Raw genomic sequence first — 12,944 nt, 5'->3', positions numbered from 1 at the left:
TTCTAGCTTGCGTGAAATATATATATCCTCCAGAAGATCAGAACCAATATTTATCGAATTTCCTCATAACGACATCACTTGATGTATAACTACTTACGTGCTGTCTCGGTTTAGGTAATTGGACAACCGCCCAGTCTCAAACACTGGGGTTGTCTGCGGCACTTCGAGATCGAAGGTGTCTACTGAGACTATGCTTGGCGACAAACCTTTCTCGCGCAGGAATGCTAGAGGGGGGAGCGTTACATCCGCTCTCTCATCTGGGGATCCTAACTCGCGTCTTGAGGCGTAGGATGCGGTATCTACCCACGGACGAACCGTAGGGTGCTGGTCAAACGATTTCAGCTCGACAAGAGCCCTGTTGTCGAAGAATTCCGCCTCGAGATCGCGGTATTCATCCCTGTGATGAGCGTGTGACAGATAACCTGGAACGGACATTCTGCGCCGGAATCGAGAGGGGCGGAAAAAGCAGTCCAATACATGGGATTTCATAGTGTATACCCCTCTAGCAAACGCGTACAGGCCCCAATACGTCATAAGCCACGCGAGTACTGCTAGGCAAATATGGAGGTCGGCAAGACGACGAAGGCTGGTGTGTAATTCCTCATATTTTCCCATATCGAGTAATGCTTTAAACTCAGCTTGGCGCTCTCTTGCTTGCGAGGAAGGGCATGTGGCCATCCAAGCGGTGCCAATAGCAAAGGCGCATAAGAGTAGTTGGGTTCTGCTGTTGTCGACGTGGCGGTTGTGGTTGGATGAGGCCCTTTTGGCGAAAAGGTAGCTAGCACAACCGATGATGGCAATTCCGACGAATGAGAACAATATAGCATGCGAGACGATGCACTGGGTATTGATGACATGGGGATATTGTCGGTTGAGTTTGTCAAAGTCAAGCTCGTTGGAGACCCATTGGTAGCCAAGTAGCACAATAACCATAGCGTTCAGAAGTGCAAAGAGGACGCTCAACAGAGCCTCGGTACGGGGCATTTCGAACATGTGTCGGATGTAAAATAGCGAGCTGGCAAACACAAAGGCGGTTACCCAGAAAACCACGGGCCATAATATCAGCCACATGGTTGCGCTTCCTACTTTTGCGAGCATGTTATTACCCACCTGGGCTCTCATAAGATGGGGAAGGACCTACCAGCGATGATTGAATTGGACATATGAATCGCACCTTGCTTATGGTTTCTCTCTTTTCCTTTCGTTACTGTTGGATATCGGGGGGAGGTGCGACTCCCAGTTCCCAGTCAAGGCTCCTTTATAGAGACAGCAAGAATGAATGAGTCGACAGAACTATGCGCGAGAAGAGCTGTCGAGATCTCGGTAGAGCTGCAGTGATGGAAAGAACTGGTTTGAGCAAAGATCGAAATGATCGTTTTTGACAGAAAAGTACTCGAGGTTCAATAGGGGTAAAAGAGAAGACGGAGCGAAGGAAAGAAGAGAGAGAGACGCCGCAAATAATGAGCTCAAGACGCGAGCTTTACAATTTGAAGCATATTTTAACGTCATATTGAACAAGGTTCACACCCGTGAGAGGCGTAATAGATGTTTTGCCTTGACTATGGTTTCCAAACTGGAAACCGGTGGAGAGTAAACCTTGCCGAAAAGCATCTTTTTAAATGAATGACGACAAAAGCGTAGGCGGACGCTACTCAGGCGTTCTTTGTCCTACTTGGGAGTATAGATGCCAGAGAAATGTCCATTTCGGGACCGCGTGATGTAGAGAGTGATTGGTAATAATATTGTAGGGACACATTGTAACAGCAACGTATCATCACCAAGCATATCATGGTGGTTCTCATCACATATCGTGATTGCCCACAGTGAAGAAACCGGGCTGCAATATCCCATATAAGTCAATCCTTGCAAGGGACGGGGGAAATTTTGGAGGGAGAGTGTTTGCTGACTAACCCATTTGGACCTTATATCATGATCAAAAGAAAAGGAAGAAAGATACAAAATAAACAGACTGGTTAGTGATAAATCATATATAACCTGATTCCAGAAGAATGAAACTAGCATAATAATCTGATAGCACCCCTCCCCTCCCAATTCCCCCCCAAAAGTTTTGGTACCCTGAATAATGCAATGCAATACACGATAACTGACATATCAAACTCAGTAATGAAAAGTTGAAAAGAGTGCATATCTTCCGGCATTTTTGAAAGAGAGACATGATTATATAAGGAAGAAGTGCATGTATTCCCCCATATTTCAGAAAAGAGGAATACCCAAACAGAATAAATTGGTAGGGAGGATAAAATAGGTAGGCATGGATAGGAGAGCAGTGTACGTTGAAGATGAATGCATTAAAACGATGCCAATAAGAAGTCCCTATCGGTCAAATAGAGAAATGTACAAAAATCTATTGTTTGATGGCAGGAACAGCAAGTTGGTATGGAGTTGAGGGAATAGTCCTAGGGCTAGATAAAAGCGTGCTCTGTGCCTTTCTCTGCTCCGCCCATCTGACGCCGTCTCTGACTCAAGAATATATCCACCATGCGTTTGCTACTAATTGTCGAATGAATATCTCCTAACTCTGGCAAGTTGCTCTTAGTAGGTACTCTGCCCCCCCTTAAGTTCTCATTGGTCACTCGGGCATTGTCTCTCCTGTTGCGAACAGAGCTAAAATTGACTGTTGGTGACAATTTTCTAGGATCGCTGAGTCGCCTGGTCGGGCTATCTTTCCCACTGTGATTGCGGAGCGAAATAGTGCTCTGGATAGCTTTTGGGAGTCTCGTGGGTGTAACTGGCAATGTGGCAAGGTCCAGGCATTCGGGCTTCTCATAAGCCAATAGAGAGGCGCTTGGACTTCTTGACGCATTTCTCGGAAGCACAGCGTCGGTTGGAGTAGACCTCTCAGGATCGACGTCGGGGGCTATATGAAGACTATGGGCGGATTCCGATCTGGCGACAACAAATGGTTTTTGAACGGCTGGGCGAGAAATGGAGATGGGTATATCAGGAGATAGGCGGAGAGGCCGTGAAAAATTATTTTGTGTAAATGACTTTAATTCTACTAGCGGCTGCCTTTGGTCAACATCAAGGGATGGTGGTCCTTCAGGTGGCTCTGCAGTAATATATTCATTTGTTTGGGGCATGGTGTACGATGCTTCAGGGTTTCCATCCTTCAACTCGCCATGAATTTCCGTCATTTCCCGGTAATGAGTGTTAGGGGACTTAACATATTGGATCTTTGCATAGTTCTCAGGGGTAGCATCCAAAAGGTCCATTTGAGAGCTCATCCATGATTTCCACTCGGCGCTACCCCTGATTTTGCTGTCGCTACAGGTATAGCCTCCGGCATCATTTGGCTTATATGGTAGTCTCTCACTGGCAAGGATAGTAACCGTACCTCGTTCATCGCTAGATTCCGAAAAACTCAAGTCTCTCCTGCTTCCAAAATGTCTTGGTGTATCCCCGCTGGTCGTCCTTGAATACACACTTGGAGAGACACAAGATCGCGCAATATCACCCGGCCGTGATACGATCACACTTTCGATGTCATCGTCTGAGTTTATCGCGTGTTCATAGGAGGAAAATCGGGGCGGGACTAGCGGGTTCGGAATTTCGGATCGCTTTTGCCGGCTAGGTTGACAGAGTGACGATTTTGACCGCTGGAGCGATTCGACTGAACGATAGCGACTCATGTTTTCGTTATGCTGAGCAATTTCTTGGGGGGTAATAGCAAATGCCTCTCTACGGTAGCTCGAGCCTACCGATATCTGGCTTCGTGAACTTGGAGATAGGCCCCGCGCTGGAGGTATCGGCCTGATAGTTCGCATAGACGCCTCGCTAGGTATATGCCGAATGGTGTTTGTTGGGCGATGTGAGTATATTGACGATGAGGCTATATATCGATCCCCGACAAGTCCTGCTCTAGATCCTGTCGCCTCATCTGGCGGCGGGAACTCGTCAATATGTCTCACTAAAGCAGAGTACACCCGCTGGCTGTCCACTGCATCAAAAGCATTATTACCGCTGCGTCCCGGATGCAAAGGCTTCCGGAAGACTGAGTATCCATCATTGTAATGGAAAGACAGCCGGGAAGGGGTGGAATCAGGTGGGACGCCGTTCTCTTGAATAATGGAAAGTCTATTTCTCTCCGATACAGCATCTCTTGTAGCCGTAATGTTGGTAGCGGTCGAATCTGTCCAACTGGTTGCGCGGGAGCTTAAGGTGGCAAAACTGTCCGAGCTCTTCATCGTCCTGATACTAGCTGGTCGATTGCCAATGCTCGCCGGTCCTGTATGGTGGTTAGAATTCTTCAATAGCCAAGTACAGCGGATTCCGGGGGTTAAAACTTACCTCCAGATTCTGAACTGATATAATCACTAAATCCTAATGCATGCTTGCGCTGCACCGTGGGTGCACATCTTTCCTCTTGTGCCATCGAGCGTCCAAATATCCTCCTTAGGCCATTCTTGATCGACAATGAGAAGATCCTTGACGTTGAGTTTCGAAGGGTCTTACTTGGGTAAATTACACTGGGTTTTATAGGCTGAGGAGGAGCGACTGGAATTTCGTTTTCAGCATCCCATCCGCTAGAAGATCTAAGAGATTTTCTAAAGGGCCTTGATTGGTGCCGTCCTCTCCCACTAAGAATAGATGCCGACCCATCATTTCGCTTTGACTGCTGTAACTCCTGTAGATATTGCTCACGGGCTAACTGGATTGCTGCGTTCTGGCTATCTGTCCGCTTTTCGCCATCTGGCTTCTGGGCTATTTCCGCGGCAAAGAAAGACTTCGATCGTCGCAGTGTGGCTCGGGAAAGATGGCCCATTTCGGGGTTATCTGAGCAAGTAGAGGATCTAAACGGTGAATAGGACGAATCTGACGACTTCATCGCACGCTTCCGGGTTGAGAACATTGATTTAGCTTTACGGAGTTTCCGATAGGATGATGGCGCTGAAGCAATGCTATCTCCAATTCCAGACAACTCGTTTATGTTCGGGGTTAGCTCGTCAGCCGCAGCATGGAATGCGGAATCGTTTCTGGCAGTTCCATTGCTGCATGGAGAAGCTATAGAGCTTGGGCATTGAATCAAATGTCGTTCGTTCTGAGCACCAATAGTATCACGATCACTAGGGGTGAAACGGACACTGCGGGCTTTGGAAGAACGAAATGAAAACCCGTCCGCTTCGCTGCGGCCACCGTGTGACTCACTGCAAGACCCTCTTAAATCCAAAGAACTTCGTTGGTTGGAGCGCTGCATGGCAATTGACGCAGCAGCCATTGCATGGTAGTGGACGGCCTGAGGGTTTATAAGTTCTGGGATGGGAGGAATATGACGGCGCGACTTAATAGATGAAGTAGATTTGGATCTCTTCAGAGGGTTAACAGCACTGCTGGATGCTCTGGATCTTGAAACCATACTCGATTGAAGATAGATATGAAATTTTGTTGTGCTTATACTATCTCTGTTTGTGCTGAGTCTAAAACCTGTATCACGATTGGGAAATAGAATTATGATGAAAGGAATATGCTTCTCAACAAAAAACAAACTCGAAGCACAGTGTTGTCTCGATTTCATGTTCGAGGCTTTGACGCATTTTTGGCAACCTCAGGCGAGGAGCAGGAAAGCACAGTCTCTGACAGCGAGTAGCCATTTCCCTCCAAGGATCATGGGCTGCAGTCAATACATGTAAAACTGGCCGGACAAGCGTTTGTCTGCAGTGATAGCAGCAGAGGCCGTTGAATCGCCCAGGCTTCATCATCCAGGTCCGGTGAGATTGCATCAACGCGTCTATCCGTCTCGTTCAGCTCTCTCATATAATACGCCCGGAGTTGGAGGTAAACAACCAAGCGTTTGGTAGGACAATATACACCTAGATAATCCATCATGTACAGGCAAGCAGCCAACAGAACTAAAACACGTTAGATCGGGTTGTTATCGAGCTTTTCGCGGAAGTTTGATGGATGGTGATATAAATATGTGATCCAACCTTGGAATGCTGATCGGCACACGTGATCATTTTCAAACTCCTAACATCTCAAGTCTGGAAGCCTTTGGCAACAGCTTACGGAATAATTACAAAGGAGACTTGTACAGGATTACACAGTGCCAGCCTTGATACTACTGAGAGCAGCTAAATACCACTGCTGTTCTTGTCCCGGAACTCTAAGGAGTCGGACTTGAATCGATAATAGTTATATTGGCATTCACTCCCCCATATCTTGCCTGTTATGGATCCCCCAACTTGTGTGCTCCCACCGAGTTTCCACGCATTGAATACTTGGATTAACGGGATCAATCGCTGGCTTCTCCTGCATCCTGCATTGAGTTGCCTTTATTAAATTTGAAGCGTTAAACTCTAGATGGAAAATTCTACTAATTCTCCTCTCCTCCCACGTCCTCCCCCCTCCCCCGGCCTGGCAATAGGACTAGTATTTGCAACCAAAAGAAGCAAATACTGGACTGACAGTACTCGTCTGGGTTGGCTTCAAGTTGTTTCGTCGAATAAGAACGGACAGCAACGGCAAATAGATTCCCAGTACCGCATGATATCCACACCTGACATCAAGACAGGAAATCGCTATTATTCAGGGTACATACTCTTTTAATTCCCAGTTCAATAGGCTGAGTAGTGATCCGGCGTTCCCTCACATGCATAAAACGATGGGCGGGGAATCTCAGGATACTATGACGACATTTCCAACCAACATCTTTGCCCAAGGCCAATAGCTCTTTTCTCACCATACAATCAGCGGAACGTTGGAGCGGAATTGGGCATCCATGCAGCAGAGCATGGGTCATGCCTAGGGATGCGGCAAAATGGAAGTCATTCTGACAGGGTAATTCATCTAATCTGGGATAAAGTTTGAGTGCAAGATACAAATAAGATACTGTCGGAACTAGATAATGTCCGAATATTGACCCAAATACTGAATATCAAAATAGAAAATAGAATATTGAATTGATTATTATAACTCCGATAATTACATGATAAGTAGGCAGTATTTATAAGGAAGGATATGCTTGATTATACAAGTGGGGCAGTGCTGAGAGTCAGCAAGGCAGTTTACAAAGCGGCGAAGCAAAACAGTCAACAAGGCAGATTATAGCATGATGTCATCTCTGATCCTTGATATACGAGATATCAGCTCCGACAGATACTCATAATAAGTCACCGAGAAGCTAAAAACCTGGCGAATTAAAGTCACGCTGCGAACGATCCCAGACTTACCAAAGCCGCCAGATGTACCGTATTTCACAGTGGAGGAAATCTGAATCGTTCCACAGATTGCTGAAGTGCGCGACAATCAAACTTCGGCAGAATCCTTGTTGAACACACTCGTTTTTTTATTGTCCGATAACCCCGCCGACTTTTTCTCACTCCTCGTTTGGATCCCAACTACCCCTCCTTCCTCCGTGTCATATGGAGGTGACAACTAAACAGGTCATAGACTCTGACGCCATCATGCATATTCGACAACTATCACCCCGCCGCGGGGTGAAAGACGGGTAGAGAAGGTTCTGCCGCTGGTAGTCCGCTGCGGATAGCCGTTGCAAATTTCATAGCCACAAGAAGTAAGATAAACAATGCCAACCAACATTTAGCATATATCAATATATAAATTCTTATTAACCGAAAATTACTTAATTAGTTTAATCGTTTTAACTTATTACAGCAAATAAATCAAAATATCGTAAAGTATGAAGTTTGCCCTTCCCGTCCCGTCCCGAGAAACCGAACCAAATTCCTGGTTTTTCCCTTTCCTTTCCTTTTTTTTTTTTCTTTTTTTCTTTTTTTAATCAAAATTTTTTTCATTATTATGTGATCACTTCTCCCATCATCAGTGTTACGTGTTTGTTTGATATTACTATTTTTATCATGAAATCACCCCCAACGCAACTCCAGACGCATTGCATGAATGGTGAGAGAATCATGACCAGCCGCAGCGACGCGTGTGTAGCGCATACGTATGCACAGAAAGATCCGATCAAGCAGGAGGACGAATATATTTACAATGCTCAAATGAGAGTCCAGTAGGGATTTCGCTGACTGAACGGAGGCCGCTTCATTGACGAGAGATCATAATTCTTTTGCTTTTGAAAACCTCATACCAATGAGAAAGTGGATTCTTGGTTTGCGAGTTACGCGTGTTGAACATACGTACTGCTCGGGAATTTTTGACAAGGGAGAGAGAGGGGTGGGGGATTGTGTACTCGTATGCTGCTATCCCCAGCAGTGGATCTTATCAGGGGCAGTCAAACAACTGAGAAGTGAAGATTCATTTTTGTGTGGGTGTTCCTTGGCGTCTATAGAGTAGAAATGTCGGTGTATTATATTAGAAGCTTAACTAAGGGGGAAATAACGAACTCTGAAGGGAAACTAACAGATAATGTAGTGCCTTTTTGGGGCTTTTTTTCCCCCCCTATTCTATTTTTGGAGAGGTGGTGTTTGAAATTGAGAAGAATTGTCATTGTCACCAACTGTGACTATAAGAAGTTATATTCAGGGCAAGCAGGAAAAGATTTTTCGCTTTGCTTTCATCTGTTCCGCTTTTACTTCGGGTTCTCGGGAATCCTAAGTTGCAGAAATATGTATCGCAGTATACGATGCGGACTGTGATCGTATTTCAATCTAGAATGAACAATATATTGGAGTTTGCCTGGGATATGCGCGCCAGTGCAGTGGGGGCTCTTCATATTGGTAGATTTAAGGTAAAAGGCAAACTCCAAGCGATAAAACACAAAAGATGGGCTGGAAAATATCTAGCTCGTAAGATAAATCATCCCATCCATAGAGGAAAGATTGTCATGAAAACGGGACTCCGCGCGATTTTGCTAACACGAGCATCTCCATCATGGTCGACGAGTCCAGATCTTGGTGGAACTTGCTAGAGTACGGTGAATGAGACCGTATGTGCCGGTGGCGCAGCTTTCAAAGAGACTTTGATGATGAAGACGGGAGCCAGGTCGAGAGGTTCGTCTGACGCAATAATATGGTGGAATTGGGGATGCTGCCCTGTCTAAGATCGAACATGGTCGGCAAAAGAACCAGACCAGCCGTGACCACCGAGTTCATATGGGGCACGAGCCATAAGGTTCGCTTGAATGGCTGAATTCAAAATTTATGCTTGACATATCTCTTGGTACGTCAGATCTTTTCGTATGTTTTGCTCTAGTGCTGGCTTGAAGGAATCTTTGCCGAACTTTGAACTTTGAACAGCGAAGGAAATTGGGCAGCCAAGGAATATCTAGAACAATGTCCTCAAAACAAAGTAGAAAAGGGGATTGGCATGGCTATTTCTCATGCTAATTGTGTATATGGATGCCTGAATGTTGAGTGGATTATTCCATTCTCAAATTGCTTGTCAGAACATGGGTGGCAGAACCATGGGCTTCCTTGGCGTGTTCTAGCACTTCTTTTAGAGCTCCACTCAATGACGTCGATGGCTAATTAGAGCGACTCACTCTTTATTGTCCCTCCATAAGCTTCCTTGCTGGGTCAAATATGCAGCGCTTGGATAATTGGAATGATTATTTTTGTCCAGAAAACCCAGAAGGCGAAAACCCACTTTGCCACAATTACAGCAGGTTAAACTGACAAGATTTTTGGTGTCTGGTTACACCATGGCTGGAACAATTTGCAGTGGTAGTTAGCTGTCGCAAATTTGGCATAAACAAAATAAATATAAAAGTCCTTTGGCATTTTTCGTCAATCACAGACAGCGGAACTAGATGAGATCTTCTCGATCTTCTCAAGGTAAGTGAGAAGAATGCTTAGTAGGTATTTCCGGTATTGTATTGCTGGCCCCAGTGCATTTAGGCATTCAAAGGCGTAACATTACTTTCCTGAAGAGACAAAGGCTGGCTGAGGTTCTGGTCGCTTCGAATGGAATTCATCGTTGGGCTTTGTAGTTCAGATCGAGCACGGCATTTGTCGGGCACGTGGCCGGTGGCCACCCCGACGTTCCCTGGCACCATCGTCGTTGTCATTCCCGCCTTTAGCTAGCTTGTATCGTCAACGGCGGTCGTATTCCTTCTCCTGCTGCGATATGGACTCGATTTTGAGACAAAAATAACCAACAAGGAGGCTAACGATGGTTAGGCAGACAGGCTTCTCGTAAATTTGAGCGCGTTTCTTATCCCCAGCCTGCTCCAATCACCCTTTCCCCCGAGGAGGCCTGCTTTGTCTCTCATCTGTTGTTAATGCAGGCGATGTCACCCGCAACTGTGCCCGGAAATCTCCACGGGTCTCAGTTGGGTAGCGGTGATGGTCACATGGTGCCACATCAATTGCATTGAAACAGGCTTGGCGGTGAGATCTCACAGCCAGTTCTTGCTGCAGCAGCGCAAACAAAGCAGCGTCGAACAAGCATCTCCAATGATATGCCATTGTCTGTGCTTAATTTGAAGCTCCTATGGCTGGATATGCTTGCAGGCTTGATGACAAAATAGCATACGGGGATTTACCAGATAACGGGCCAATGTCCGACGCTCCATACAACAAAACTACCCTACTAGGATATTTTTCCACATTGCGATTACTACTTCGAAGTGTGTCGCTTGTTAAGGGTTTGGCACCTTCCAGTGGATAGCCGTAAGGAGTGAAGTACAGTACGTTGAACATTATCTGACGAGTGAGAGTAGTTGAAATGGAGGTTTCAGAGCATCAAATATACTAGTATTATTCAAATACCTTCGCTAAATATTCCGAAATAGGTTGCTTGGGCCATGGTGATGTATGGAGAACTTCAACCCAGATTCCTTGGGGTCAAAGCATTGCCCGCTGGAATCCATCAACGGGCTGAGAAAAACAAAAGAAAAAAAGAAAAAAAAAAGAGAGAAAAAAAAAAAGCAAAGGTAAATCGAACTACTGCACCTTTAGCGTGTACGCCAACAAGACGCCAACGCTAAACTATGCAGTGGTTGATAATCTGAAACCACACTACTACTGGTGAACCAGAGTGGGGGAAACAACAGTTTTGTTCGGGAAATCAAAAAGAAAAAAGAAAAAAACAGAAAAATAAGAAAGAAAAGAAAAAGAAAAGAAAGCAGCATGCATACAGAGTACAACCTGTCGTCGACTCGTCGCTAAACACAAATCTATCAGGCCTCACTATGATGTCATCAACACCTCACAACCCCTTCCCTGTCAGCAAATTCCGACGCCCAACAAGAATAATGCCGCCCCTGATCCACCCCTTTTACCAAGACAGCAAGCTCTGTATCAAGGTTCTGTCACAAACTGACTCCAAACTTGATCTCGGGTGTTCCCCTAACTAACCATGGCCCATCCCGCTCCGCTCCCTTTCTTCCTCCCTCCCTTCCTTCCCCCCGCCCCTTTTTCGTTTCCCATTCTCACCTCAACCATAACCCCTGGTATCACCACGCATAAAGACCCAGTAGCAGCACACCTGATCATGATCGACGTGGCTGACCCGGCGCCAATCAACCTCTCCCACCCACCCTTGGGCCTTTAGGCCTGTCGTTCCTTTGCTACCCAGACCACATGGCCGGTCAGTCAACATAGAAATAAGTGATTGGAAGGCCCGAGGCGATGGGGAGTTAAAGGCAAGAAGAACAGGGAGTGTTTCAATATCTGAGCCGCAGCATCAAGATGGTGGGGCTCTGTTGTCATCGTACATTCCACGCTAACAAGTACGTTTTTTCTATTGTGTTCGTTTCTTTTTACCCACAAATGGGCTTGGAAGTCCTTGGAATAAGGAAGTAGGGACTCATTAGTGTGGCGCAGATATCTTGAACCTGGTCATGTCATGATTGCTGTTGTTTGTTCTCCACAAGCCCTTTCGTGGACTGCGGAGGAGGAACCGTTTATTCCTTCTCTTGCCTTCTTGGCTCATTGTGAGCAACGTTGAGCAAAATAATACCAGAGCAACTTCTCCCCAAAAAAGAAAAAAAAAAAAAAAAAAGAAAAAATTTACTTATCGATCATCTTGCCCTGGGGCTTTTGAAACGTGTGGTTCGTGCAGAAAAAGATCTTCAAGCCCAAGCCCTGACGCTGGATTTTAAGGGGTATGATTTCCTGGTCTGTTGATTTGCATGATGTGCAGCGCCATATATGTCATTGTGGTGAATAACAATATGCGGACTTGATAATGTCTTCGAAAGAGGTACTTCTAAACTGAAATACACGAAAAAGCTACAGAACATATGACAAATAAAAGGAGAACAGTAGCTAAATCAGTGACGTAGCAGCCAGGCTCATTCCCAATCCTTTTCCAATAGCACAGAAAACTTCAGCAAAACAGGGTAAATAAAATATCACCACTATCATGGACAAAGTTGACAATAACGGCAGCAGCAACAACAACAGAGAAGGACAAAAAAAAAAAAAAAAAAAACGAGGTATCAATCTCTCTCCCCCCGTAGCCTCTTCTACCGCGTTCTTTTCTCCAGTACAGAGTAACCCGCTTGGCAAAAGTTTCTACGTTCCCCAAAACCAGCGTCAGAGGGAACCCGGGAGAAGGCGAGAATGCCAAGGGCATGACTCTTTCAGGGGAAGAAAGGGGAGACTAAACTAATCTATCCGCGACGTCGGAAATCCAACGGAGGTAAAGAAGTAAAAAAAAAAAAAAAATAAATAAATAAAAAAAATTGGAGAAGAAAAAAATCATTTTTGTATGATATTTGTATTGTATCTATTTCCTTCTTGGGTTGAGCGTTGTCTTATTTATTTTTTGCCACCCCCTGATTTACTAATTTTCATTTATCTCTGGAGTCTGGTTCCTGAATATTGGTATCCGGCAAAAAAAATAAAAATAAAAATAAAAATAAAAATAAAAATAAAAATAAAAAAAAATAATTAAATATGCGTGTTAGCACTTGGTCACAAAGATTCTTCAAAGTAACCTTCTGTTTCAGACTTGGATTCGGTTTTTTAGATTTGGACACTAGGCAAGGGGATGTGGGGTTTCTTTGCTTTTTCGACCGTTCATCGTTGGGTCGGTCGGTTCTGTCTCTTTTTTCTTTT

The 12,944-nt window shown here is 45.2% G+C and overlaps 2 protein-coding genes across 2 annotated transcripts; both read right to left on the bottom strand.

Annotated features, from left to right (window-relative positions):
* Positions 1-93: 93 nt before the first annotated feature.
* On the bottom strand, positions 94-1,071 carry HCAG_02935 (predicted protein; the record flags this gene model as incomplete). Its single annotated transcript, XM_001542714.1, has 1 exon — positions 94-1,071. The coding sequence occupies one exon, from the start codon at positions 1,069-1,071 to the stop codon at positions 94-96; it is 978 nt and encodes a 325-aa protein (XP_001542764.1).
* Positions 1,072-2,423: 1,352 nt separating this feature from the next.
* On the bottom strand, positions 2,424-5,236 carry HCAG_02934 (predicted protein; the record flags this gene model as incomplete). The annotated part of the gene is made up of 4 exons (XM_001542713.1): positions 2,424-3,631; positions 3,720-3,795; positions 3,930-4,246; positions 4,309-5,236. The coding sequence occupies 4 exons, from the start codon at positions 5,234-5,236 to the stop codon at positions 2,424-2,426; spliced, it is 2,529 nt and encodes an 842-aa protein (XP_001542763.1).
* Between the last annotated feature and the right edge of the window lie 7,708 nt (positions 5,237-12,944).

This window comes from Histoplasma capsulatum, genomic scaffold (assembly GCF_000149585.1).
Source record: "Histoplasma capsulatum NAm1 scaffold_2 genomic scaffold, whole genome shotgun sequence".
In the NCBI taxonomy this organism is placed as follows: Eukaryota; Fungi; Ascomycota; class Eurotiomycetes; order Onygenales; family Ajellomycetaceae; genus Histoplasma; species Histoplasma mississippiense.
This window is presented reverse-complemented; position numbering and strand designations above follow the sequence as displayed.